The sequence below is a fragment of the Pseudopodoces humilis genome, chromosome 10 (genome assembly GCF_049639895.1).
Source record: "Pseudopodoces humilis isolate 2021_Gansu_Grassland_sample_001 chromosome 10, ASM4963989v1, whole genome shotgun sequence".
Lineage (NCBI taxonomy): Eukaryota > Metazoa > Chordata > Aves > Passeriformes > Paridae > Pseudopodoces > Pseudopodoces humilis.
This window is the reverse complement of record NC_142209.1, coordinates 20,485,948-20,511,314: the sequence shown is the minus strand read 5'-3', so window position 1 is coordinate 20,511,314 and position 25,367 is coordinate 20,485,948. Positions and strand designations below refer to the sequence as shown.

Below are 25,367 nucleotides of genomic sequence, written 5' to 3'. Positions count from 1 at the left end.
TATGCATCTATCACTGTTTGCTTCTGTCAGAAGTTCAAAGGCAGCCTGCTTTCATAAAGGAGAGGCAGTATTGACTGATCTATAATATTGTTTCTACCATTTTTGACCAATCCTCAATGCATATTTCCAGTTTTGAGAAGCATTTCATGAATCATTGGGCAGTTTGAAAAATCTATAGTGTAGGCTCATTACTTTGCTAGCTGCTGAATGTTTTCCATTGGTTGTGTTGCAAGGCAAAAATGCAGCCCTTTCTCTCAGGAAAACGAGGTTAAAATTTCATATATACATAAATAATAAAACAACACATGGAGGTGATATCAGTGCGATATATTTCATTTCCTATATACCTTTGACTGCCCAGCTGTCCATTAATCCACACAAACTCCCATCATATTCCAACCTCCTTAGCACCTTTACTCTTACTTTTCTAGGTAGTCAGTCAAAGAAAAAGAAAGCTTGCTTCTTTCCTTTGAAATGTGAAACACCCAGCCATCCTCCCAAATGTCACTGGCTGCAGGCCCAGGACAAGTAATATTCTGTTCTATGCTAGCAATCATGGTTTAAGCTCAACCCGCATGAGGCTGCTGAAGTGGGAGCTTTATACTTCCAAGTGAGCTTCTTGGCCCAGCAAGCAGAGATGTATAAAATGGCTGTAGGAGTTTATTTCAGTAGGGCCAGGAGGCCCAGCTCCTGAGGACACAGATCCAGGGCTTCACAGACCACAGAATATAATGGAAATGACAAAATGATGCAATTTACCAGGAGTCACTTTTAGATTAATTTTAAATATTTAATAAATATTTTCTCATGTTTCCCACCTATCGAGTCTTCGTAACTCTGCATTTCAAAGCCATAAGGATATCGAAGTGGTCCTGATACAGTTAACCTCTCCCCATCAATCTATTTTAAGCACATCTATCACCAATATTTTTCTGAAAAACACCTTCATACACATAGTGTGATGGGAATGTTTTAAAGTGCTTTCAGCACTCCTGCAGAGTGACATGCAGAACTCACCTAGAGTTTAACTACTTTTATCACACCAGATCCCTTTTCTTCTCACTCTTTTGTGAAGGGTATTAGATAAACAAAAACTTCCTTTTTCTTATTCTCTTTAAAATTAGTCACAGATCTAAATCAGTTCTCTAATTTTTTTTTTTATTATTATTTTTTTTTAGCATAGGAGCCACACTGCCATCAATGAATCACAAAATAATTAAACATTTAAGACTGTCTGGGCTTTTGTTCTGGGGAGATGACAAGGCTGAAGGGTAGCTGCAGCTTCCAGTTTAGAGGCATTCTGTGTACTGAGTGCATGTGCAAACACACTGCCTGTGGTCATGGTGGAAAGAAGACAGGGACAGCAAGATCACACAGGCAGTAGACAGTTCACTTAGGGAAAACAACATCTGGATCATCAAACACCAACCATTGCCCTCATCCCAAATTCCACTGAATATTTTGGCTACCAGTTGCTGAGGTGCACTGGCACAGAGGCTTCTCCACTTGAGTACTCATTGCAGGCCAATCATCATGTCGAAAATATGTTTATAATTGTGCATTAGATTAAGGTGTAAATTATGCTATATAATCTCTATATGAACTTCATGAGAAATCAACTATACCTTGAAGGGGTTATTTTATATCTATCTAAGGAAATCTCTGAACAACAAACTGGGCTAAAATGCATTATAAGAAGGTAGTTATTTCATACATCCAGATATCTCAGGGGAAGTTGCCATTTGAGCAGTTTTATTTAGGAATCAGTGAAAGAGTTTTGTTGCTCCAAGTCCATTTCAGTTTTGAGAGGTTTGTCTCTGCACCACTACTTCTTACACAGATTTCTCATTCTGCATGGATTTTTATGTTGTCATTAGCATCGTAGGTCCTCCTGAAGCTGTCACAAGCAGATTTTTATTCCATATGGCTATTTTGTAGCCTGTAGCTACAAGAGAGATGAAAATGGGAAGGGTAAGTTTGAAGAGGACACAACCCAGACCATTCCATGCAGATGAAAAGCTCTCCTCAGTCAGACTTGTTTGAAAAGACCTACTACCACTTTGCCACTTTTTCTCCTGGGCTAGGGAAAGAAGATGTTTATGTTTTAATCTGTCTTTACCCTCAGCTCTAAGGAGGAATAGAAATGCATGGATTGTTCATTATCCCTTGCATACAAAAAATAAATTGGTTGAAGCAGAAAGTCAAATGGACTTTAAGAAATTTTCTGTATTGACTCATTTCCAAGTTGATTAAATGCTTGTAAGTGCAGCCTATGCTCTTCTCCTTGCAAATCTAGTTATTGGGTATACAGATTCGTATTTACATGTATGCAGATTCCAATAGCGTTAAAAAACCCAAACCTCCAGATAGCTAGAACTATTAGTTCATAGGAATTTAAAATTAAATTAAATAGCTGGGCTGTTTTCCAGATGATTTTTAAAGTTCCTGTACTTACACAAAAACCTCCGTAGGATTTACATTACACTACTGTATTTGTTTCAGTGAGCATTTGACTGCCAAGAATATGGTCTATGACCAAAATGGCAATCTAATTAAATACTTGACAAGCAGAAAGCTGGACATTATTCAAGTCAAGCATTAAATTAGAAAATTTAGTTTGTCTCCTTTATCAGTAGATTTTTAAATCAGCCTCTTCTACCAAAACCCGTAAGTTTAATGAATTTGGTCAGACATACTGTGTAACAGATGTCTAACATAGAGCCATGAGCCTAAATCATAAAAATGATGCTTCATTTTGACATGGCAAAATATATACGGAAGACTCAAAAAGGTCAGTCACCAGCAACCTGCTTGCTGGTAGTTGAGAAACGGCACTGTAAAATGCATGAGCTGCCTTTTGTACTCTCTTATAGGAAACCTTGGAGAGCCACAGATAATTTGCTTTCAATGATTCATCAAGTTGGCCCTTTGTTTCACTAATTTGAGTGTCAAGTGCAACCACATAATAAAGAATTACCAGGACCTGATAAGATTCTTCTTACATTGCTCTGTTTGTCTGAACAACTGGTTCTGTTGAAACCAACCCTACAAACTGCATAAACAGCAAGTGTGTGTGCAACTGGCATCTTCTGTGAAATGACAAAGCGTGTTTACTGCGTTATCCGCTGGTGAACCACACCTTCATGCTTCTTTTTCCTTTTATAAAAGGCACTAATTGCAGCATGCTGTGCCCATGCTAGAGATGGCGTTTGTTTCACTGTTGGTCCTCCAATGAATTAACAAAGATAAAAAATTGATTTCAATGACAATTCCAGCCTTGAGAAAGGTGCTATTGTGGCCACGGTGGTTACCCTGCAGATAGTTTTCTCCTTAATGTAATTTTTAATACTGCATAGCTGTAGGTTCGATGAGAAGATATATATTAAAGCTACTGTTTCGATGAGTAGTTTCAAGTGAAATAATTCCATGATTAGGAGATAGATTTTTTTTAAAATGCTGTCAGTCTAATAACTTTATAAGAGATAAACCCTAAAAATGGCTTGTTTAGAAGGGGCACATTTATAAACGTGGAATTCCCACAGCAAAAGATCTATGTAATTTGAGGTCTGATAAAGTTTTCACAACTGAACCATAAACTATTAAGACAAAGAAAGAATAAAAACTTTAGAAGGCTGCTTGTGAGTTTGGGAAAATGTCCGCCTTCAGAAACCAGAGAGATGGCATGGGGAGCAAGTCTGTGAGATTTGATTTATAAGATGGAGAAAGCTTCTGTCAAAAGGGTTTGAAACCGGTTATTAGAGCTTAGGCAAGGGATATTGTCAGCACCGCACAAGGAGTTGAGAGCGTCTATTTTTTTACTAACGTGAATTTAAAGTATTGCCTGGTGGCTGCCAGCTCCAGGAAACCCAGGCAGCTGTGGGAGAACGAGAAATTTTCCACTAGGTAAAAATACAAATAATGTAACGTGAAGGTCGTGCCCCGGTACCACAAGCAGGACGGAGGCCTCGGCAGTGGGAGGGAGGGAGGGAGGGAGGGAGGAAAGGAGCTCCTGTCTCTACTCCTGCTCGCTCGGGGCTGGAGAGGCGCCGCCCGCCCGGTGCCCGCCCGGTGCCCGCCCGGTGCCCGCCCGGTGCCCGCCCGGTGCCCGCCCGGTGCCCGCCCGGTGCCCGCCCGGTGCCCGCCCGGTGCCCGCCCGGTGCCCGCGGCGTTCCCGCTGCTGCCGCCCCGCCGCGCCGCGGGCTCGCCAGCGGAGCAGCGCCCGAGCGGGAGGCAGAAGTTAACTTCCACCTGCCCTGAAGTCGCCGCTGCGCCGGCAGCAGGAGGCGGGGGCGGAGGCGGAGGCAGGCGGGGCAGCCGAGGACCCGGCTCTGGCAGGCTCCGAGGGTCCGGCCGAGTGTAATTCCCCCCTAATCCCCGCCACGGCGGCGCTTCCCTGGCCGAGCCATGTCTGCGGCTTCCCCGCCATGCTGAGCCTAGCGGGGAGCGGGAGGACTGGCGGCCGGGAGGCGCACAAAATGAAGACCCTGATGGTAAGTGCATTGTTGGCACGGCTCATCCCGGCTCCGGCGGCGGGGAGAAGAGCAGGGGAGCGGCGCGGAGCGGAGCTGCCCCGGGCACCGTGCACACGCTCCAGCCTTCGCCGGGCTGCATCCCCGCGGCTCTCCGGCATCGCGCGAAGGCGGTCAAACCTTGGTGGCGGCGGCCAAGAACTTTCCGCCTGCTTTCTTTTATTCGTGTTGCTGGTGGTTTGGGGGTTTTTGCGTGTGTGTGCGTTTTAAGGAGCGTACAGAAAACCGATCTGCTTAAAGGACGAGGCTGGAGGTAGCTGGGCGGGGGGAAGCGCTACAGTCCCCAACACTCGTTAAAATGCACGAATGAGATGCCCAAAGGGGGACGGCGGCACGGGAATGAGAGGCGCGGGGTAGCCGGACGCACGGAGGGGAGAAGAGGTGAGGAAGCAGGGCTGGGGAAGGAGGGAGGCACGGGAGCGGGCTGGCGAGGGGGCAGAGAGGAGGATGGAGGGGCTTCCCCAGTTCTCTTCTCGCACTTCTGCCGGGTGTCTGGTGGGTGAAACTTGCGGGTGCGCCGGCGGGGAAGCGGCGCGCCCCGCCGAGCCCCGCGGCGGGGGGAGCCCGCTGAGCCGGCTCTCTCTCTGCCCCCCGCAGCGCCACGGGCTGGCCGTCTGCCTGGCTCTCACCACCATGTGCACCAGCTTGTTGCTCATGTACGGCGGCATCGGCATCGGCGGGGGCCACCCGGAGGCGCGGCGGCGGCAGCAGCAGGTGGCGGCGGTGCCCAGCCGCCCACCGGAACGCGGCCAGCGCCACCCAGCTCTGCCCGTCGGGGCCGGCCTCCTGGAGGGCTACATCAGCGTCCTGGAGCACAAGGTGAGCCACCGGCCGCGGGACCGCCCCTCCCTCCCGGCCCCGGAGCAGCCGGTACCCCGCGCTGCCCCGGCCTCCCTCGGGAGGCTCCGACCCCGAGCCTGCCGAGCTCTCCCTTCTGCCCCCCGTGACATGCCCCGTTCCCCTCGGCGGGGTCGGCGTGCCCTGCCTGCCTCGCTGTCGAGGTTGGCTTAAGCGGCCTCCGGGTGCCATCGCGCCTGGCCCGGGGGCAGGAATTACCGGGGTCAGGAGCCGGGCTCCAGTCCGAGGTTGGGCGTTTGTGCCGCTGCTTCTCTTCTCCCTTGCACAGCAGAAGCGGGGGAAGGGTGAAGTGCTATGTTTGTAATGCTGTATGCTCTAGGTACAGTACAAATGTATGTTTATGATGATATTATTAAGGGTTAAAGAATGAGGTTTATTTACTGGAGGGCAAAGTCAATAGGTAGGTGTTTATTCTTAGCTAATTTTGTCATAGGAAAAATAAAAGTCTCCTGCACAAATGACCTTTTCATCTCCCTTCTGGGAAGCAGAAGTTGTCACCCGTAGTTTCCACTCTAGAAATTGGGGGCACTTCTTTAATGGTGAACAAAATTATGTCCCTCCCCTTGACAGAGGAATTACCAGGCTGTATTGTCAGACTATAATACTTGTTTACCAGAGATAGGCAGACTAAGCTTTGATAACTCACAGGACAGATGTAGTGACATAAAGTGAGCAAGGTGGCACATCCATGCCAGAGAAATAATCAAGCTTCAGTAATTTTCTCAGAAGGCAGATTCCTCTGCTTTTTGGATGGTGTTTGGTTTGTTGCTTTCACCTGGAAATTCCAAGGTCTTCCTCTTCCAAAACCCCAGATATTGTTTAGTGCACACACATTTTACAGTAAAAATTTACTTCAGAAAATAAGCAAGAGAAATGAGGATTCACAACTTTCTTAGGTTTTCACATCCAGACTGACAACCTTCTGAAAGATATGTTGTCAAATGAGTTACTGGGCTCAGTTTAGAGGTACTGTGTGAAGACTAGTGACTTTGATATACAGAGATTTTTATTGTTCCTTCTGGCATAACTTTCTATGCAAGAGTTATCTGTAGGCCTCTTAACACAGAAAAATAGCACATGATGGTGCCTTGTAGGCTTTATTTGCTTTCTTACATGGTTGTTCTGGAAATTCTCAAATGTAATGTCTATAGAAAAAGCGAGTTTGGCCTTGGGCTTCCTACTGTCTGATGTGCACTCTTGTAATTCTTTTGTTCTTCTTGGACATGACTGTAGTGATAGGTGTGGATATACGTGCACATGGTTTTTATATGCAGCAAGTAATCAAAAAGACTTCTGTGGGTTTTATGGGATGCATGTGTGAGTAGCCTTCTAGTTCTGATAACACCTCATACTGATTTCTCCAGGCTCACAAACAGCTCTCATTAACAGGCCATACTTAAAATCACTGTTCTATTATTTTCCAGGGTAATTTTAATGTTTCCCTGTGTTTCGGAGAAAGGTGATCCTTTGGCTTTTTAATATATTGTAATATAGCCCAAACGCCACAGATACTTCATTTCTGAATTTCATTTCACACAGCTCATGCCTCACAGTAATAATCTGCTGAAGGCTTAATAACTTTTCCACCTAACTTCTGTGGGTCAAAAAGAATATTCTGCTATCCCTGCTGTGTTCCCAGCTTGCTTTGTCTTATTTTAATGCACATGAGATCATGCAGAGAGCTATGCCATTATGGTATACAGAGCAGTGGGAACACTGCATTACCCTAAAGGAGACTGGGGAGAAAGGGACTTTTGTCTCTTAATTATGTATTTATTTTTGTAATACAATTTGGTAGTCCATGTACTTGTCATGGATTTACAATCCCAGAATACATAGGTTTCATGCATAATAAAAATAGAGAATGCAAAAAATCGCAGGAATTCATGGTTTGGAAAAAGAAGGGTGCAGGATTGGTGATGGTAAGAATAGGGAGAGAGATAGCAAGAACTGAGGAATGGTGAGACACGTTCAGAGAACATGTGGTTTGGGTGGGACACTGCAAACTGCAGAGAAGACAGCTTGAATAGCAAATGAAATGAGGGAGTTGGGGAGGTTTTCAAGAATGTGAAGAGAGCTGCAAGAAGAGAGCAAGGTAAAATTCTGTAGCTGTGAAAGGGACATGATATTTGAAGAGACTGGGAGGTCTGGAAGGAGATGGGAGGTATCTGTTGTTTGAGAACAACAGGCTTGTGAAGGTAAGGCAGGAATGAGTTCAGCAATGGTACATGTTATTTTGATAGCACAGAGGTGATGGTGTGAAATGACAATGAATGGTAGATTTTTCACCGTATAGCTTCCTTAATTTCCCATATAGAATCTTGGAATTATCTGTCAGGTTGAATGACCTGAAGCTGAATGACCATTATACAAAATTCATCCTTGGTATGTGTTCATGCATGAATGACAGATAGCAGTAGACCGAATGTCTGGATCATTCTTGTGCTTGTTTCTGGATCCCATAATTTGCTTTAACAGGAAAATCTCCTTTCATATTCATGTATGGGTACAACATGGTGTTGTACCTACTTTAATGAAAGTAAGTCTGCACATATACGTAGAGGCTGTATGACAGTTTCTGAAGTTATTAATCCATAATCACAGTGCGAGTATTGACACACAAGCTAAGTATGTGGAAGTAAAGATGTTTCTCTTCAGCGATAAAATTCAACAATTGTTCTAGTTGTGAAATATCATGTATGACAAATGTCTGTCGCTACTAGCAATACACCTCATTCAGTGGTGCTGGATGATCATGTATGGAGACTACTTGCCAGAAAATCTGGGCACTTAGTACTAAGTAACAATGATTTTTAAATATAGCCTGCAATATTGTAATTACCAATTATTTTTCTCCTTTTATTTTATATTCAGTAAGAATTGTAGTTCCTCATCCATACTGTCAAGATAAGCAGGCAGTCTCTGAGAATACAGTAAAAGATGTCATTTTTTTTTTTACTGTGTTGAAGAGGTTTTTTGCAGGACTTTCTAGTCTTTTCCTTCATCATTTCTGCAAGCCCATTTTTCCAAGAGTCAAGCATCAGAGATCAGAACCCCTGCACTTAACTTTAGTAGCCTTCCACAGTTTAGCAGTGCGTACTTAATTTTTGTTGAGCTGAATTCTTGGAGCAAAAAAAAAAATTAGAAATGCCGTGAATTCAGAGATGAAAGTGTGTTCTTGTCATTTCACCTCTGCTTGTCCCAGAGCAACAGCAGTTGACATTGTTGATGGATGTTTGAAATGAATAAATGGTATCTCTTTTTGTTCCCAATTGCCAGATGTTGTATCCTAAAAAAAACCCTCACATTTTGAACAGAAAATATGGTTTGCTGATAGCTATTATTGAGAGGTCAAGGACTGAAAGTGAAGAAGTGGTGGCTTCTACTTTGAGGAACTGTTGCTTCCTCCAGAGGCACATTAAGTGTAGCACTTTTTAGCTACTGCATCTGCTCTGCAGTTAGAAAGGACAGGAGTCCTACACTGTCAAAGCGACATCTTTTATTAGTTCTTTGAGTGGTATCCTGAAATTAAAGAGGTTTTGTCACTGGCATTGAGGGAAGCAGAATCACACTCTTCTGTGAGGAGGAATGGGGATAAGCCTTTTTGTTGATTTATCATACTGCTAGCAAGAAATTACAATGCTAATATTTTTAAAGCAATTACTGCATACAAATAAGAGAATGTTAATGAAAGTAGGAAATGTAGCACTATCCCAGAACTTGCAAGAAATAAATATTTAACCATTATATTATGATTCTGAGGTGTATGTGAGAACATGTCTCTGGATAGTTAAAAAGCTTTTTACCCAGTATTGACTCAACAGTTGGTGCTGCAAATAAAATATGAGTTTGTCACATATGTAATTGAATAATATTTCAAGCCATCAAGGATTTTGTTTCTTAGAAAATAAAAAAAAATTAAAATCAATCCTGCAGTCAAAATGTATGATTTATTAGAAACACTTTAAAATACCTTAAGAGCGAATTGAGATCAACATGATAATTTAAGTGATCACCATGATTTCTTAATTTATGATAATGTGAGTTATCATATGCAAAGAAATCTTGGTGATCCCTCTAAATTAATGCAGATCAGAGAATGTGTAGTTAATGAAGTGTTTGAGGAAGAGTCATTCTGCAAATAGTGCTGCTATAGCTCCTTAATCTCTGAGTTGCAAAAAGTTGCTCTTGGATGAAACTATTTTTTTTTAGGATAATAAACTTTGTGCACTTAAAATCAGGTGGGAATCTTGCCATATTTTATATTATTTTTAGTAATTATTAAGTCAAATGAGTTTGGAATTTGAATTTTTGCCTCATTAAACCATTGACGTTTGGGGCTGGATAGTTTTGAGGGGCTTCACTAAACCAGCCTTCATAATTAAACATAGAGATGAGAAGGAATCAAATTATTTTGAAGATTCTAGTGTTTTTTAAATTTATCACAGAACCATAATGTATCTTACAGCCGAACAGCTTGTCTTGCCTGAGATGGGATCAAGCCCACAGAGTTAAGTAAACCACGTACCATGATTTCATGACATGTTCCTAATTTGCCCCTGAAATTCTTACCTGCAAAGGAAGGAACACAAACTTTATTATGCAATTAAGGATTTGATGGAGTTTTTATTATGTGAGAGATCCACAAGGGGGAGACTTTATTCTAGAATAACCTTGTTGGGGACACTTCCATCTGTCAGAGACCTAGGCAAATTTGGAGTCCAAAATGCCCTTTGCTCAGTGCTCTCTTGGCTTCCTGGCTTTTTATATTTTTAGGTACCACAGTTCTCTGCCACTGATAAGCTGTAGGTTTATTTAAATCCTTTTAAAGTTGGCATATTAAAATAAAAAAAAATTAAAAAAATACCATGACAGTCAGGGAATGTAACTGAATATCCACACACAGAGAGCAGACACAATTGTTCTTCCAGATTTAGCCAGCTTTTGAATAATAACTGTCCTGTGTTTTACAGTTTCTTAATTTTGAGCTACTGCAGTAGTGTGCTTTTTCAGGCTAACTTTCATTTTGATGATCCTTGTCTAAAATTTTTAGCAGTTTCTGTGTGCTCTAGCTACTCACACAGAGCAATACAGAGCTCACAGCAATGACAGCAAATTATGGTATATTTTCCTATTTTCCAGGTTGCTTGACATCTCTGCAAGAAACCAATAGTTCTAGCAGGGCATTGCTTCTACTTAAAATATCTTGAAATATTTTTTAATGTTTATATGTAAATATCAGGTGCTGTGCAGTTTATACATTTATTTTATGAAAAAGGCTGTGTTCTATAGTTGGACGCAGCTTTTATAGAATTCTGACTCCAGTGTGTGCTTGAAAGAGAAATGTTATCTAGGATAATAAGAAAATGTCATATTTTACAGTTAACATTGTATTGCCTAATTCTTTCTAAAACAAGTGCTGTTAAAGATGAAATCTAATTAGCAGGGGTAGTAAGTCCAGGCAGAGGTCAGGATCTGTTGCTTAAAAAAATCATCTCAAAAGAGCACAGGTACTGTTAAATATTAAAATATCCCTGAAAACTGAAAGATGCTTGGTATGCATCTAGTGCATGATGTTGTAAATGTTCATTAATGTAGCATGCTGGATAAAAATCTACCCAACCACAAACTAGCAGTGTTCTGATCATTTCCTGGTGTTTGGGAAGATAAAGAAGAGACAATCGTTGTAATTCTGAAACAAGAGATGGTTTTGGAGTTTATACCAGGTACAGATATTACTCTCTGTAATGTGTGACATGATGTGATATAGCCTTATTCTTTAATAGAAACTGAAGCAAAAAGATTATTTCAGAGACTGTATCAAAAGATATTGATGATTTATTTCAGTAAAAATAAATAGTAGGTAGTCAGATGAACAGTTGATGCAGAACTGTGTTTAAATTTTCTCAAATTTTAAGAGTCACATCTCACCACAATATCTGATACCATATATTGGTTTATATGCCATAAATTATATGCTTATTTTTGCAGCTGACCAAGACAAAGCAGGTTTGCTTTGGGTTTTTTTGTTGGTTCATTTGTTTTGGTTTGTTTTTTGTTTGTTTTGTTTTGTTTGTTTGTTGTTTTGTTTATTTTGTTGGTTTGGGACTTTTTTCTCTCTTTTTTGTTTGTAGAGGAAAAACTGCAGAAGCATGAAGATGTTAATTTGTGCACTTCTATTTTTTAACAGATTCTGGATTATACAAATTTTTCACAAATTATCCTGATTTGGGATATCCTTTTTTCTGTTTTATGAATATCATACACATAATATTTTAATATGTGGGTGCTGTCTGTTTCTCTCATCTGCTTACCTGTCTTCTTTTGTGAACATACAAAATTCTTATTTCAATGTATTTGCAAAATACTTGCAGGCAGGGAATTGGTGACACTTTGTCTCCTGGTGAAATTTGTTTCTCATGCATAGCCCCATAATTTTTTTTTCTCTTCTCTTTCAGCATTAATTTCAATGACCACATTTGTATTTTTAGTATGTGTTGAAGTATATTACATTTGATAACCATTTAAAGTTGCTATATTGCACTTCTTTTTCACATGATCTTTCACTGTGAGCATTTTAGGCTATTTTCATCTTCCTGTGAAGACAAAGTGTTCTTTTGAAGGTTTTTAATCCTTGGTGGAAGCAAGTCTGAACTAAATGAGATTTTCAATGACAGGAAATGTAATTTTTGCTCACAGCTGATGGATATCTCTCAATAGAGTTCCTTAAATTCTCCCTTTCTGCTTGTCCTGGGGCATAAGTGGATATTGAGTGTCATCCTAACTATGTGGTATCCTCAAAACAGTAGATTGCAGGTAGTTTCCTTTTCCCAGTGACCTTCTTTTTGAGTTTAACCTGTATTGCTCAGTATTGCTCCGTGTGCACATCCTCGATGCTGAGATGGCATTGAGATGAAGGAAGAATTCAGTGCATTAATTGAACTTCCTAATTAGGGCAATTATGATCAAATCAGCAGTCATTTGGTGCTGATATAAGCAGATGTGGCAGCACAAAAGCTACTTTGAAGTGAGGTGAAGCATCATGGTCTTTAACCTCACTTTGTTTCACCTCATCCCTAAGCAATCTCCATTAGTCTTCACTCTTTCTCTCATAGGTAAAAGCTGAAGTGCTAAGACCAGGTTAACTGCTAAAGTTTGCTGTCAGCTGGAAAAACAAGTATTTTCAGTTCAGAACTTGCTATTAATTGTTCTCTATTGTCATTCTGAAAATAGGCAAATGCAGTTAAAAATAGAAGTCACCTAGGCAGTGAGGGAACGAGTCAAGGCTGAAACTTTCTGCCTTCAGAGCATCTGTTTGTAACAGAAGTGCAAAATACAGATGGAGAAGTGGAGCTCTGAGGTGTCCCTTGATAGTGTATATGAAAGACAGAGCTGGGCACTGAGGAACACGTACACATTGCTGTAGAGAATCCAGCACATTTGAACTGGGGTTGGGCAAATCTGGTAGCACTTGTGGCTGGGCTATATTCAGAGTGACACAGGAGGGAAGAGAAGCACTGTCTGTTTATTACATGCAATAATGAATACTGAATCTTTACTGAAAGATTCAGATTCAGATTCTTCTGTAAGAGAACTTTGGAGTAAGATCGGGTTATTTTAAAACAGTGGGAAAGCTGATAGATTGGTAGAGTATTTTCTCACAATGACAGTGTAGTACGAAGTGTTCATTGTCCAAGATAAGGGAACATTCATGGGTTTATGTGGTATACAGGCAGCATAGATCAGGTTTCCTTAATTCAGATTTAATAATGCAGACTGTTGTAAGTAACACAGAACAAGAATATATAAATGTGTGTCTTGTTGTTGAATACAACAGGTTAGGAATTCATTGCAGCTGCAGAAAAATTTCCATTACAGAATAAATGGCTTAGTTAGAAATAACCTGGAAGAGGAAAATGTTTCTCAATAAACGTTCAGTATATTTGGAATATGCATTTTTGTTTAGCAAATAATATATTTTGAATTTAGTGTGTTATTAGCATCCTCAAGTATTGGCATGATGTTAATATTGCAGAAACAAAATACTCTGTAAATTTTGTGCTGTTAAAATATATCTTGCCCCCGGGTATAGCAGGTCATAAAAGTAGATGTAATAACACTCAGCAGATCATCAGTCTAAGAGCTAGCTCTAAAGAAAAGAAAAATTCCTCAGTGCAAATTTGTGCAACTTGTACCAAGCCTTGTGCACAGGAAAGTTAAAGGAACTATTGTTATGTTTAAGAAATGGCTGGCTGAGAAACAGGGTTCTAGAGACTGCATTCATCATGGAGTATGGGCTGCTCACCAGTTTGCCTGCATGAGGTGAAAACCTTTTCTCCCAGTCTGAGATACCACGCTGTGTTTTGCAGGCAGTGACATGAGTTAGAGCCAGGCTCATTCCCTTCTAAACTTTCTTGCCTGCATTGCTGTTCTCTGTGGATAGACACTTGTGTTTCATTTCAATGAACTTCACACTAGTGACTTGTACAAAACAGCATTTGAGGAAGCACATAACTACAGAATCCTAGAAACCACCATGATTTGGCTTGGAAGGGACCTTAAAGATTATTTTGTTTCACTCCTCACCCTGAAATGGGCAGATACACTTCCCAGTAGACTGCGTTGTTCCAAGCCTTGTAGTACCTGGCCTTGAGCACTTCCAGGGATGGGGCAACCACAGCTTCTCTGAGCAGCCTGTGCCAGGGCCTCACCACACTCATAGTGAAGATTTTTCTCCTAATAGCCAGTCAACACCTATTCTCTTTCAGTTCAAAGCCATTCCTCTCTTGTCATAGGATACAATGTTTTCTGCTTCAACTCTACTGTATTTCATGCATAGTACACACCAAATTTAGTACAGCAAGGGATGTAATAATCTTACAGTATATTTTAAACAACCACAGTTAACACAGCAGACAGGAAGGTAGCACGTGGCTGTGGGCTGATGAAATGATGCAGAGATGCCAAGGCTGGCAGAGGCTGGGTCAGTAAATCTGCCTAGTGTAGTTTGAGACAGCCTTGTTAGCTTGAAACCAGAATAGTCACACTGTATCTGAGCAAGTAAATCCTGGTCTTCCAGAGCCACGTGTCTTCTGGAGCTGGGCTGGCTCTGCACGCTGCTTTCTGCAGCATTTGGAGGTCAAGATAGGTGGTATCTACATGGAGTGCCCAGGGAATAGTGTCAAAGACATGTCAACAACACATCTGGACAGTTCTTAAGTGCAGTGCCAAGGACTGAAATTGCATTTGGTATTCTAGCTGTTCTTTAACTTTAGCTATCCAAATTATGTACAGCTCGTATTTGAAGAGACTGATCCTTTGGCCACAGCAAAGACATGTTTAGAAAACATGGTTTCTGAGACTTGTCCATGGTCTTTATGAGAAAGCTTTTGGCCAAATAGATGGAAGCAGTGCTTTCCCAGCTTTATCCTCAGTCACAGTGCAGAGTTCAGAGGGAGTATGTGCTGTTGTCCAACCTGTGCTATGCCTTCCCTGCTCTCCTCCAGCTTTCAGAGTGGCATCTTCGGGTCAGTTCTTCTGACACTTGGCTTAATTTCATCCATGGAGATTAAAATAGTGTCACATGTGCTCCTGAATTTGTTTGCTGTCTGTTTTAGTCCTAATGCTACTGTTAAAGGGTTAGTTTCACACATCTCAGTGTATTGGCTGTCTCTAAAATAGAAACATAAAACCTCAAAATACAGGCAGTGGTCTGAATGCAGCTGCCAAAGCAATGCAGAGTTAGCACTGCCTGTCCTTGCTCAGCTCGTTTGCCTGTGCCTGGGTAATTGCAGGTGAACTCCTGTTTTTAAAAAACAAAATATGACAAAACACTTCATGTTTTATTTAAATATTTTTTTTCTTAGAGTTTATATTCCATAAAATGGTCATTGTTGATATTACTGATAACTATGTAAAATGCATTTTACAAATAAAACACCTATAACAAAGTCACTGCTATTTCCACTTGTTCACCTACTTATGTATTCTCTTTGTAACACCGCTCCAGATTTCTTTCTGTTTCTAATAGTGATTCATGAGCCTGAGACAGTTTGCTATAATATTGCTCACATTATCCATGAGAACTGCCTCGGCCATGAATGGGACTGTACATAATACCCAGCCCTTCAGTGAGGGTTTTCCCAGTGCCAGCTGCCATGATGTCTGAGCATATGTCAGGCTGGGATTTTGCCAGCAGACGGGAGCGCGCTCTGCCCTCCCTTTGAGCTGGTTGGAGATGCTCAGGCTGTGCTCTGGCAGCAGAGCTGCTGCAGTTTGCCTGTTGCTAAGTCAGAACTAATAAGCTTGACTGAAAGATGTGGTTTATTGTCCTGGGCTCAGCATACATGGTGGGGTTATGTCACTTTCACATGGAGCTTCTGTGAGCCCTACAGTCAACTCCTGGGCAGCACTGGCATGTGGTTGCCTGTATGGAGCTTGATCAGTATTTGCTTGCATGTCTCAGCAAAAAACTGGTCCATGTCCTAGTGGCTTTCTAACTCTGCTCCAGAGGAGCATTTTCAGTCCTCTGTCACACTGACAGGAATTTTTTGCCTTATATGACTGGAGTTTATAACTCAGAGTACTCTTGTCACTTAATTTTTGGTCATTAGTTTGCCACATGTTTAGTGCACTTAACAAAAAAAGACTATTTTTCATAATTTCTTTCTTGTACTGAAGCCTAATATGATAGATGATGTTGTGGATCAGGTTTTCAAAGTTTGAAATGAGACACTAAATTTGGTTCACAGAGCATGATTTAGTCATCTGAGTCATTACTTACAGCAAAATCTGCTGTTTTCACTGGGCAGATATTTGCTGAAGAAAAGACTTTAATTTCTTTGCTCTACAAAATCATGTTTGAGCATGAAGCTGTTTGGTTTTTTGCTTGTAACATGGCTATTTCTGTATGCACAAGTTATTTAATTTGTAATGTTTGTGTTTTCATTTGTCTTCTGGTATTCTCTGGCATGTATATATTGGTTTGGAGATATTGACAACTGTATCTTAATTTTGGTCAGTGAAGAATTGTTGCTGATAGGATATTTAGTAATGTCTTCACTAACAAGATACTGGTTTGCCTTTGAGCCTTAATGTTACTCTTTTCCATATGTAATTATCGTATTAATGGATTTAATTTTGATTTGATTTTTATGAATAGCCAAAAGCTCTGTATTTTTACAAGTAGAATCAAAACTAGAGCTGCATTTTTCACTTTTTTCACTTTTGCTGTATCTGCTTTATGTCTCAGTAGCAGTGCAAAGAAGCAATGAACCTAGTTACAGATATGCTGAATATTCTTTCTCATGGGTAGTGTCGATGTGTCCCTGATGGTTTAAGGGCATAATTGAGGTACTTTGCTGCTGGTACATGTGGAGGAGGGATATCAAGGCCAGGAGGGTATCTCTGGTATTAATGTGTCTGATTTCTTCCAGCACAGTGAACCTTTTTGATCTGTAGCAGTTTATGTAATACAAAACAGCTTTCAGGGTATCTTTAATTATGCCTGTGGACATTTTGGGATGGAAAATGAAATGAGGCTTTGGAATCACCTTTCACTCCCAGCTGTGCTGATTTGAAGCTGGCACAGCTTGTTACCCACTTGTAAGTGTAGGGATCATGTTCCTGCTCTCATGAAAGACCCTGGATGTGCAGCATCCTGGGCTTCAGCTGAAGGTGGCTCTCAGTCTTTCTGTCAGAGCTCTCAGTGCTGTCAGGATGGAAGAGAATGCATCCCATGCACAGACATCCATATAAGCTGGGATAGCATGTATCTTCAGATCAAATTGAGATTTGAGACACTTCTCAGGACCTGCTGACCTGTCTTTGAGGTTTCTTATTGCTAAGGAGCACAGTGAGGCAGATGCACTAGGAGCACCTGGAAGTAGAATGTATGCTAAAAAGAGACTGAGCCAGTGTGCTTCTCTCAGTGCTCACAGACACATACAAAATAAGTTGATTAATGATATGATGCATCAACTTTATTAAAAGTTTCTCAGAAATTTTATTTTTTAATTATGCCACATTCTAGGTATATTTTTCAGTGTGTTATGAAGATGACATCTCATATTTGTAGTGCATAATGTGAAAAAAATTAACATGAAAATTAATGTCCTAACATTTGAACTTTCAGGTATGTTCGTTAATTTTCACAGTATGTAGCAAATAAAAAAAGAAGACAAATTCTTCTTGGAGGTGCAAAATGTTATCTCATCCATGTCACACTAATTCCATGGACCTAACAGTTATTTAAGTTCTCAAAACTTCTTAAAATTGAAGTGCATTGTTCACAGTAAGTGGATGAAAACCTTGTGACTGAAATCAGAGGTAAAAACAGCTATAACAGAGCAATGTGTAAGCCAGTTTAGCTGAAATTGAGTCCCTCATGATTATGAATGATGAGGTTGCATCTGCTTGTCTCTTTTTTTTAATTGCTTTTTTGTATACCAGTCCTTGCAAAGCACTGTGGCTGAAATTCAAACTAGAAGTAATCTCTAAAAAATAGTTTCCCTTGGAAAACAAATAGATCTGTCAAATTATTTTTTGCTTCATATCCCATACTTGACATCAGTAAAACTACTGAAAATTACATTACACTGTGTTTATTAAAGTTGTGCTCCTATGCAGTAATACACATAAGACATCTTATACTGCCTTAAGGATTAAGTTAAGCTCCTTTGTCAAGCCTGTTGGTATGGCAGGACTGTTAATCTTTAGCTGTCAGACTCTGGTTAGATCCTTCTTTAGGCTGAGGCCATGGCTAAGTGCAAAGAAATTAAAACAAATCAACTCCTATTATTTATGCTTTCATATTTTTGCACAGAGCAATCAATAAAATGAGAAGCTGGTTTAGACATACATATTTCTGTAAGAAGACTGTATTTCAAGCTCTTATTTAGCAGCAAGATATTTGTTTTATGTTTATGATTGTGAAATATGAAGACAAAGTTGGCAGTGTTCAAAATATTAAATTCATGAAAGTAAGATATGCACATGGGTGACAGCTCAGTGAAAGGAGGATAGAAGATAATTTTGTGAATCTACATTTCCTAGTTAAAATTCCAGAGTTATCTACAATATGTCCATGTTTTATTGTTACATCAGTAATTATTACATTTTCCTTTCAAATTACAACATTAATTAACAAAAGAAGAAATGTGCTATAGTTGCAGCATATTTAGACATGACAACACTTAACAAAACTACATGAAAAAGAAGGTAAAGCTGGGAGGCAAAGTTACATTCATTGTGAAAGATAAAAATTAACATTTTAGCCCTAAAAGGGTATAAAACTGGTTGTAAGGAACCATTGTATTGTGCTATAGGTGTCAAAGGTTTGTATTTCACTGTGAATGTCTGTACCATTTAATTAATATTGTTCTTGCTAAAATTTGTGAAGAGGAATTTTTTAATAATTATCTGATAATAGCCAACCAGTGCAATTTGTGCAAATATTCATCAATGAAATGATACAGGTTGTATGTTGAAGTAGTAGGTAAAATATACTGCAAAGAAGCTTTTGAGTGTAATAGGTGCCTAAATTGTACTTTTCTAATCAAGCTGTATATTTTTTTAATAAGAGGAAAATAAGTCCTCAACAAATATGTTTTTTTACATACTTCAAGTATAGTTCAAGTGATCTAGATTAAAACAGTGGGTCTCTTGTAGACTGTAAGGGCATCCAAGCATGTATGCTTGGTCTTTAGATAGTTCTCAGTTTTCTTTGCCTAAAATTTGCAAAGTCTAAAGAACAAGTACGGAAATTATAAATACAAGAGTGCAGATACAAAGGGTTTCAATTATTTTATGTGTAGCAGTAGTGAGATATGAGCAACTGGGTACAGAAATACAGGATTTATGAAGTATGACCTTTGAAAAAAATTGAGGTCTTCTTTCAGGCTTAACATTATGTTGCTAAAGATTAAATGACCTCCATTTTCTTTGCTTTCTATGGATTAAGAATAAATATTTTTCTTTCCCTTCCATAGGGGAAAAATAAAGATAAGACAGTTCTATTCTTCTCATTTAAACTAGGAAAGTTTGAAAAGAGAATTGCAGGTGGTGAATCATGTTATCATGGATAACAAAACTGCAATAAAAGCTGCTGTGCACCCTTTTCAGAGTGAGGGTGTTAGAGCAGGCCATTCTGATTAGATGCTGAGATACACGTATTCCAAAGTGCTGTAGTTTAAGGTGGATGCATGACTCACAAATGGTGAACCCTGGCAAATCATCCATCAAGTGATGTTGAGACTCTGTCAGGCAAAACAGACTCAAATAACTTTTTTCTTTATTATAATCCATCACTTCTTGTATCTGCTAGCACGTTTATATTGACAGACATTCTTGTAACTTTTTTCCCCTTTGTATTTCTTGGGAGAACAAAAACTTAACACTGGGTAACTGGGGCCATTCCCACATGCTCTTTGCAGAGCCAGTGAGAGACACACAAGGTCGGGAAATGCTAGGGATGAAATATCATTATTCAAAGAACCCAGCCTTGCTTCTGCTAAAACTCTGTGGAATTCTCCCCTGGAAATCAGTGGAAGCAGGATTAGTGTCCAGGTCTGCAGCCCAATCAATTGTTATTAGCAGAGGCTGCCAGTACTGCGGGTACACACTGCAAGAAGTGAAGCATCAGCTGCTGATCACCTCTCTCCCATGTTGGTACACAGATATTTTCTGGTTCTGCTGTGAACTGTTGAAGTCTATAGATCAATAAAATTTGAAAACAGGAAGGGCAAGGGTCAGGCCAGCTCTGTCAGGTAGGGAAAAAGAGTGTGAGGCTGCAGTCTAGGGCAGCTGAGGGAGCTGAGTTGTTTAGTCTGGAGAAAAAGAGGCTCGCTGGATGCTATTGCTTCTGCAAGGAGGTTGTAGACAGGTGAGAGTTGGTCTCTTCTTGCAGGTAGTAAGTTTCTTCACTGAAAGGGTGGTCAAGCATTGGAACAAGCTGCCTGGGGAAGGAGTGGAGTCACCATCCCTGGAAGTGTTCAAAATGTGTGAATGTGGTGCTCAGGGATGTGGTTCAGTGTGGAGGGTGACAGTGCTGGGTTTATGGTTGGACTCGTATTGGTCTTTTCCAACCTTACTAATTCTATGGTTCTGTGATGAGGGACATTGAATCTTTGTCTGTTCCTTCTCAAAACTGGCACTGAGTTCAAGTCCCAGAACTTCACTGAAAGGCCAGGACTTCATGCATAAACCACTGACCTTTCCTTTTGATTATCTCTGTGAACTGGTGCCTTCTTTCAGTTAATAGAGCTTTGTAATCAGTGAGCTAAGAGGGATAAAATATGACATATTTGGCTGCTGGTTAGATGTTAATGTGAGTCCTGAATGCCTTTTAAATATGTTATTCTAAATCTGAGGAAATGGAGAAAAGCTCTTGTATATTTTAAAAAGCTTAGGAAAACTTTTGGCTGATGAGGCTGAAGGATGTCATATGACTTGGATCCGGAGATACGGGTACAGAACTGTTTATACGTACAATGCTTTTGTATACTTTTGTATGGTTTTTTGGGGGAGATTTACTATTTCAAATATAAATTCTCTTTGTAAATATTACTAAACTGTAAATGACTTTGGGTTTTGTCCTGTAGCTGAAACAGAAAGAGAAATTCAAATAACAAAGTATTTCTAGGGCTGTACTGTATTACTCTTGTTCCTTATTGAGATTTAGAGCAGCTCCATGCCATCTCTAAATTTATTCTCTCCTTTTGGTAATATCATTTGCAATGGTAAACGAAGTGGTTCAATTCTGTACTGTTTCCTGCTGTCTATACTAATGGCTCAGGGAGAGGTTGGTGTGAAGCCATTTTTTTGACACTTCACAATATCTGCCCACTCAAACACTCCTATATAATATTTTGCAAGTATGAAATGCACCTAGTGTAAAATAGAACCAGGCTAACTAGTCCTATTTTGGAATCTTTAGATTAAAACCCCAGTTCTTCAAGTGAATCTCTCTTGTGTCTGGATGTGCCTCAGGTTTCAGAGTGGATGCCCCCAGTCACAAAAATTCAGGCTCTGCATCGTGAGGTATTATAGACTTTCCATACTAGACCATATGGTTGATAACTTTGTCACAGGCATTAGCAGCATGTTTTAGATGAGGGTGAGAGCTCCATGTCTCCTTACCTTTGCTCAAACTCCCACTCCTGAAAACTCAACTCTCATTCCTACAGGGGCTGTTGAGAAATAGTGAAGATATAAAACAAATGCTATCAGCACCATCATCTGACCACAATTTCAAGAGCCACAGGGGGCATTTTCCTGTGTTAAGCATTTTTCTAAACACTGTGGACATAATCTTCTAGGACACCTCCCATGAAATGGTGTTTACCTAGTGCTTTGTTTTAAAAGCTTTTAAGATAGGCAAATTATAATTTTGCTTTAGTGAGTGATATTTGTCAGTTCATTTGCTTTCTTAATACTGAAATGAAAATAATAGGACAGTATGTGAGAAATTGTTTATTCAAGGCCATATAAGAAGTGAACTGCTGCAAACAGACCTTTTTGTTGTTCCTGGCAATGGACTAGTTGGCTTTGAGAGCAAGGCTAACTGGACACAGAGAATAAGATATTTATTTATGTTAACCTTATTCCTTTAAGCCTTCTTGCAGAGCAGGCTCTGAGGTGCCAGGTGCTTTCAAACAGGGGGCAGGGAGATTTCTGTTTGATGCAGTTGATTACCTCCCTGTTGATTGTTCTTTTACCATGATGTACCTCACACCTGCAGAGCTCTTGCTTGAGTGCTTTGAGCCCTTAGGGTAACAAATGGATCAGTGTTATGGCTCTCACTTTAAAGATTAAATTCCAAGTGGTAATTTCACTATAAACTAGGCAGCCTGTGTTCAGGGTGGCCCACAGAGGTGCTTCTTAGCCTGAAAGGCAGCTGTTTGCTGCGGGACTCTTTCCTAGCCAGTGGCTGTCCAGGAGGATCCTGGCAGCTGATCAAGAGGTTCAGCCTGGCTAGTTGGCATAAGACTTAAGCGATTCACACCTGTATGCACACTTGCTGGACCTGCTGTATGTCTGCTGTGGTTGTTTGGTGAAAGATAACAAATTCTTACTCGTTTTAAGGGGCTAACTTACAGCCATGAAATGAAATTACAGACACTGAAATTAGATGTTACATTGGGGTTGCATAGCAAGGTTTTAGTAGCAGAGTACTACAGGGGTGAAGCTCCTAAAGACTTTCCCCGTGTGCAACAGAATCAAGATGGACCTGCTACTGCCACATCAGAGACTGTGACAGTGGCTCTGGGATAACAGATTTAAAAAGGGGGGAAAAAAGCCTGTGAAACAATCTGTGCTGGAGAGAGGAATGAGAGTATGTGAGAGGAACTGCTGTGCAGATTAAAGGCCAGTGAATCAAGGCCAGTGAAGAAGGAGGGGAGGAGGTGCTCCAGGTGCCAGAACAGAGACTCCCCTGTGGCCCCTGGTGCTGCCCATGGTGAGGCAGCTGTTCCCCTGCAGCTTTGGAGGTCCACAAGGGAGCAGAGATCCACCTGCAACTCATGAGTGACCCAGTGCCAGAGCAGGGGGTGTCTGAAGGAGGCTGTGACCTCATGGGAATACTGGGCTGGAGAAGGCTCCTGGCAGGGCCTGTGAACCTGTGAAGAGGGACCTCACCCTGGAGCAGCTTTGCTGGCAGGACTTGTGACCATGGGAGTGACCCATGCTCAAACAGCCTGCTCCTGAAGGACTGCACCCCATGGAAGGGACCCACACTGGAGCAGTTTGTGAAGAGCTACAGCCTGTGGGAAGGACTCATGTTGGAGAACTTCCTGAAGGACTGTCTCCCATGAGAAATACCACATGCTGGAGTAGGGGTAGGACTCCTCCCACTGAGGAGGAAGGAGCAGCAGAGACTGCATGTGATGAACTGACTGCAGCCCCCATTCCCCATCTTCCTGTGCCACTGGGGAAAAGGAGGTAGAGAAAATCGTGAGTGAAGTTAACCTGGGAAGCAGGGATGAGTGAGGGTGTTTAAAGATTTAGCTTTATTTCCCATTATCCTGCTCTGATTTGACTGACAGAAAATTAAGCTCATTTCCCTAAGTCAAGTCTTTTTTGCCTGAGAAGGTAATTGATGATCAATCTCTTCCTGTCTTTACCTCAACCCAGGAGTCCTTTGTTCTATTTTCTCTTCCCTGTCCTGCTGAGGAGGGGAGTGATGGAGCAACTTTGGTGTGCACTTGGTGTCCAGCCAGGATCAACCCACCAAAGATGTTTCCACTTTTGAGTTAAACAATTGTCCAACTAAGTTGCCTAACTAAACTGTTTAGGTCTTGCACCAGGTGAAACATTATATTCCTTGGAAAACTGTACACAGGGCATCACAACCTGTATTTTGTGAGCAGCTGACATGTATTTTTCTGTGGAATGATTCAGTGATGCTAATTTTTATTTACCTTGTGCAGCATATTTAACTGCGAAAGTAGCATGCATTCTTTGGTGTTTAATCCAGCAACATCTGGGAAATCATCAGTTTTGGAGATATGAGCAAGGGGACACCAGATTCAATATTCTCTCATTGGTAAAACTCATGGAAAGATTTGTCAGTTGTGCCAGTCCAGATTTGTCTTTCAGAATGGTCCATCTTATTTGCAGTAAAAGTGAGTGTATGGATGGGGTGGGATACAGATGGGATTTATAATTCGCCTGTAGTGTAATTGTGATATATGGTGGATTTGGTTTAAAAAAAGGAATGGTTTTTGCTTTGAAACCCAATGATGACAATATAAATCAGCTTTTAGTTACATTGCAGCTGTGTTTACTTCAAATTATTTTTGAGACACCAGTGCTAAAGTGGAACATAGCGTAACATTTATTGTAAAGTCAGAGAAACTCACTCCTTGGTCTTCTTTTGGTAAAGGTTAAATCCTGTGCTGGAGAACAGTTCTTTCTAAAATCCCAATTGTACTTCATATATCATCTCAGTGTGATACTTTTTTTTTAAGTTCTTTTTCCTGTGTGTTATTTTCTCACCTCAGTGCAGTCTGTTAGTGTGTTTTCAAATGAAATACACTGTTAAGATGTATAGTACTTAAAAGCCTCTGCTCTAAAGTCCAGTGAGACACATTTTCTCTTTTACTAGTAGACAGTGGTAACATAAGTCTCTAATCTCATTAGTTTATAAAAAACACCCCTTAACACTTGTGTGCTTTAAAAAAGCAAGAGGTAGAAGAGACATGATTAGGTTTTTAAGAATTGTAAGGAAAATATTTCTTTTGCAGTAAAAATACACTAATATTAGTTCAGTATTAATGTTTTGGAAGACAAGGGGCACAGTCTTTGATTCTGAGGTTAATATGCTCATGTCCTGCATGAAAAAACTTGGCATTTACATTAGTATGTTTGTGACAGAACTACAAAATGGCATGTTGATATCTTTTACTATTTATAATTTACTTTTCTGTCAATATTCTTTTTCTTGTTTATCTTATCACCCTGAAGGAGATGAGCTAGCAGCTTTGGTTTTATGATTATTCTCAGGTGTGTTTTCTTATTCTTGGTAATTACAGAATCTCTCAACTCTTCATAGACATGTTTAGTAAGTAGCATTATTATTTTATTCAAGCCTTTAAATTTGACCAAAGTTCATTTATTTGATATTTTGATATAATTGTCTGGGCTTGTGTTACAAGATCAAGCATATGCTATAAAATCCAGATTCCAGTTTTTTTAAGAAAATTGCTGATGATTTCAGTGTTCGATTTAAATTAAAAATTGAGTTTTCTAGGAGACAAACAAGAAGCAAGTGGTAAAAAAATAGTCATCAGATGTACTCTCCATGTATTTATCATTCACCTGAGCAATTTTCCCCTTGTTTGTAGGTACATCCTATGCTTCTGGATGTCAAAAGTCTCTTACTCCTTTGTGCTATCCTTAAATCTAAATGTCAACTTAAATTTGGTTCTCAGGCTGTTTTGTTGAAATCATGGAAGAAGGCTAAAAGGTCAATTATATTTATCT

At 40.4% G+C, this 25,367-nt stretch overlaps 1 protein-coding gene across 3 annotated transcripts in view; it reads left to right on the top strand.

The window, feature by feature from the left end:
• Window positions 1–4,266: 4,266 nt before the first annotated feature.
• Window positions 4,267–25,367, top strand: part of ST6GALNAC5 (ST6 N-acetylgalactosaminide alpha-2,6-sialyltransferase 5) — a 68,719-nt gene continuing 47,618 nt past the window's right edge. For 2 of the 3 annotated variants that reach the window (XM_005521278.2, XM_088060442.1), the window contains exons 1-2: window positions 4,267–4,490; window positions 5,127–5,348. In XM_005521278.2, coding sequence (XP_005521335.1) covers window positions 4,425–4,490; window positions 5,127–5,348 — 288 coding nt within the window. In that variant the 5' untranslated portion in view covers window positions 4,267–4,424. Of the gene's footprint in view, window positions 4,491–4,861; window positions 4,911–5,126; window positions 5,349–25,367 lie in introns of those variants that run through there. The other variant, XM_088060441.1, reaches the window with a different exon arrangement.